We start from the raw sequence: 3509 nt of genomic DNA on the forward strand, positions 1-3509 counted from the left end.
AATCTTCATTCAAGTACCGATTGGTGAGATAAACGGAAGAGAAATCAGCAAAGTTGCCCTTACATTTTGTTTTATTTTTCAGTTTTGATAAAGCACATCTAGATGTGCCATACATTTCACATTTAAATCGATGTCATTGATTATACACAGAGATTCGTACAAACTAAGGTACATCTAGATGTGCTCTAGAGAGACTTTTTTTTACGATGTAGGAGTCGTAGGTATCCACTGAAAAGAGAAGCACCATGACCGCACCTAGTTTGTTTCCTTCACCTGCGTTGGGTGCTTCGTTTTCATTCACTGTCGATCACCGTCGGCGTCATCACCACTGCAGCACGGTTTGGAAGCATCCGCCGCTCTAACAATATTCACGGGACAGCGATGGATTTCTCCAATTTTAAAGGAGGGGCCATTTTGTTGCTTTGCGCTCCACCATCGCGCAAGCAAGCAACTTGCTTTGCACTACATTGAACCAACCAGGGGAGGCTCTCGTATTACTCAGACGGCGGTGAGATCTCCTCTGCTGGATACGTTTTCATCAGATCCTGCAAATGTTGCACTATGCCCAAGTGACTGTGCTGCAGTAGCAGTATAGTTTAATCGAGCGGCTGTCTCAGGGTTTGTTTACCAAAACCTGCAAATTGGGATCCCATCTGGATTTAGCAGCTGGGCTCTGATCAAGCACCGCCAGATTTAGTAAGCCACTAGTAGGTAGTAGTACTACCTGTGAGATTCTACTAACATGTTGTTGCTTCATGCAGGCAGATGCAGGACAGATCAATGGGCAGATCTTGATCCAATTACAACCAAGTGCCAAATAATTTGCAGAGCATGTGGCTTAGTCAAGGTCAATGATAAAAACGGTTAGCAGCATCGTCCCACATGTCAGTGTCATGCTGCACATACAACCTCTTTATAACATTGCAACGAATGCTGGGGCACCATGTGATGGATGAGCGGTCGATCGATCAATCAGTCGACAAGGTTAATGGTGAAACTCCTGCTGGAGTGATTTAAAAAATAGGCTTTGTCGAAATATCTACTCTGTCAAGATTCTACAGAACACAAACAACATTTTGGAAGTTCAACAAGGGGACAGACTTTCAGACAACTTGGAGAGCTTAAGTTCTTGATTCATTTGGAAAAAAATAACAGTACTAGCTCCAAATCTCATGACCTAATTCTGCACCAGGATAAAAAATATCCCCCCGTTCTGCTCGGCACACCTGAGAACAGGTGCGCCGAAGCCACTTGCAAGCTTTCACCTAGTCCCAATTCCAATCTCTACATCCCCTTCCATTAATCCTGGCTCACAACCTGAGCCAGCAATATACACAATAACACGACATATAGGATATATATCATGCACATATGCTGACAGAAACTAATTAACGGGTTTGGTTCCCTAGTAGAGGGTGCCAACGATTTTCTGTTCTTTCGCTCCGTCGATGCTAGGCGGCGGCCACGGTGCCGCTGGTGCCGTCGGAGCCGCCGCTGCCGGTCGCCGGGAAGCATTTCTTTTCCTTGAGCTCGTCCAGGTTCATCTGCTGCTGCCTGCATTCGAGGCTGCAGAAGGCCACCTCACCCCTGCACGATGCAACAAGAAATATCAAGCTCAGTGATCATTGGTTGTAGATGGCATGTTCCATCAATTAATCAGCAATCTGTCTGCGAGGACAAGAAATGCAGATCTGTAGCCTGTGAGTGGTATTATTGGAGTTAGGAGACCCACTCCACATCCTATGAATGATGCAGAGGTGAGAGGTTGTTACAGAGTGCACAGCTGGATGAAAGGGAAACAACTTATTGTTTTTGAGTGTTCTTGTCATCACACAAACTGATTCCCTTTCCCCCTCCAAAAGTGGGGAGAAATGCAAAAACTAAAACCAATCGGTTCTTTCATTGCATTTGATTGGTTTTCTGCCAAAAACAGGAGGCCATCAGATCAAGCCAGTGTTCGTTTCATCAACCAAATTAAAGCCCCAACTCACAAAATGATTTCACCAAAAACAGGGCCGGAACAAGAAGCGCAGGATCAAACCATCAACCTCGAATCCCATAGACAAACAAATCCGATAAAAGTTCGATCGATCTCTACGTCCGAGAGCAGCGGCTATCATGCAAAGATTCTACGGGAGACGAACAAAGTCCGCCGAAAAACAAACCACGGCAAGTTCAAGGCCGAGCTTTGGAAGGCTTACATGTATATGAAGGTGTCGGAGGAAAAACCAACCACGGCAGGGCTCAAGGCTTACATGTATATGAAGGTGTCGCGGCCGGGGCCGAGGCGGCGGCAGCAGAGGCCGCAGGCCTTGAGGAAGGCGGCCGTCTCCACGGCGGCGTTGAAGTCCCCCGAGTGGCGCCTCTGGAAGGCGGCCGAGGCGGCGCCCCACTCCGTCTGCGCCGGCGCCGCCGAGGCGCCCCTGGCCGCCCGCGTGGGCTGGCGCCCCGCCTCCTCCTCCGGCGGCACCGCGAAGGCCGACATGCTCGTGGTCCGCCGCATCGAGCTGCTGTTCCGGTGCCTCTTCCCCAGCGTCGTCATCGCCCCTCGCCTAGGTTCCACCGGCCGGACGGACGGAGTCGGAGAGGGGGAGAGGGAGTGGGGGATGGCGAGTGGCGAAGGAGGGAGGAGGAGGGAGGCTCTGTGTGGGGGTAGTTAAAGAGGGGCGGCGAGGTGGGAGGGAATCGGGGGATCTGGGCCGTCCATCGGAATCTGCGGGGGATACTTTTCCCTCCCCGCTCCGCTCCGCTCTTCCTCCTCGTCAGTGATGCGATTCTGACTTCATGGGCGTGGGGCCCGCGGCCCTCGGCCTCAGGCATTTCTCTCTCCGAATTTATGGCTCCGATGCCATTTTGTGAATGGAACCTTTCCGGTTTTTCCCGGGAGCGTTTGGCTACGCGCACACGGAGCTGGCAGCAGGAGGAAACGGAGGCCCGTCTGAAGCTGCTTTTGCTGGATTCTGCTTCTGAGTTGCTGTCCCTTTGCCACTCTTTCTCTGGTAGCATCAACCGTCTTCGTCCTCCTCCTCCTCCCCGCTGTCAGTATGAAAAGCACATTTTCGCTCTCGGACGCCACCACTCTTCTCCGCCTTTTCTACACTTCCGCTGCTGGATTCGAGTGCCTCGCAAAAAAAAAACATAAAAGCGCACCAGTGTTTTCTTCTTCTTAAAGTTCAATTTACCTAGTATGTTTGATCAAGCATATAGAGAGAAAAATATCTACACCGCCAAATTAGTGTCGCTAGACTCATCACGGAATATATTTCATATTTTGTTTAGTTTGTAATCTAGATTTTTTTTGGCGGGGTAGTTTGTATTTCGGTTAATAGTCAAATGCTTCCCTCCTCATATTTATTTTTGAAGCACCGTGGACTCTTTTATGTTTGGAGGAGGAGGGAAGCATTTGACTATTAAAATAAATATGGTTTATATTTGGAAGGGGGGAAGAAGGCTACATGATATACCACTAGGAAGGTGTAAAGATATAAAAACAGTAATGTTTGTCGACA

General features: G+C 49.2%; 1 protein-coding gene across 1 annotated transcript; it reads right to left on the bottom strand.

Annotated features, from left to right (window-relative positions):
* Positions 1–1101: 1101 nt before the first annotated feature.
* Positions 1102–2638, bottom strand: LOC123157266 (FCS-Like Zinc finger 6). The gene is made up of 2 exons (XM_044575522.1): positions 2256–2638; positions 1102–1587 (listed from the first exon to the last, which is right to left on the bottom strand). Exons 1-2 carry the CDS (start codon positions 2540–2542, stop codon positions 1452–1454), a joined length of 423 nt encoding a protein of 140 aa, XP_044431457.1. The 5' UTR covers positions 2543–2638; the 3' UTR covers positions 1102–1451.
* Positions 2639–3509: the final 871 nt, after the last annotated feature.

The sequence above is a fragment of the Triticum aestivum genome, chromosome 7B (assembly GCF_018294505.1).
Source record: "Triticum aestivum cultivar Chinese Spring chromosome 7B, IWGSC CS RefSeq v2.1, whole genome shotgun sequence".
Classification (NCBI taxonomy): domain Eukaryota; kingdom Viridiplantae; phylum Streptophyta; class Magnoliopsida; order Poales; family Poaceae; genus Triticum; species Triticum aestivum.

Excerpts from the sequence above, each read along its gene's own strand:
- LOC123157266 (XM_044575522.1), bottom strand. The coding sequence starts at position 2,542 with ATGACGACGCTGGGGAAGAGGCACCGGAACAGCAGCTCGATGCGGCGG. Across the intron at positions 1,588-2,255 it reads CGCGACACCTTCATATACAT|GGGTGAGGTGGCCTTCTGCA; the intron begins GTAAGCCTTGAG and ends TGCATCGTGCAG.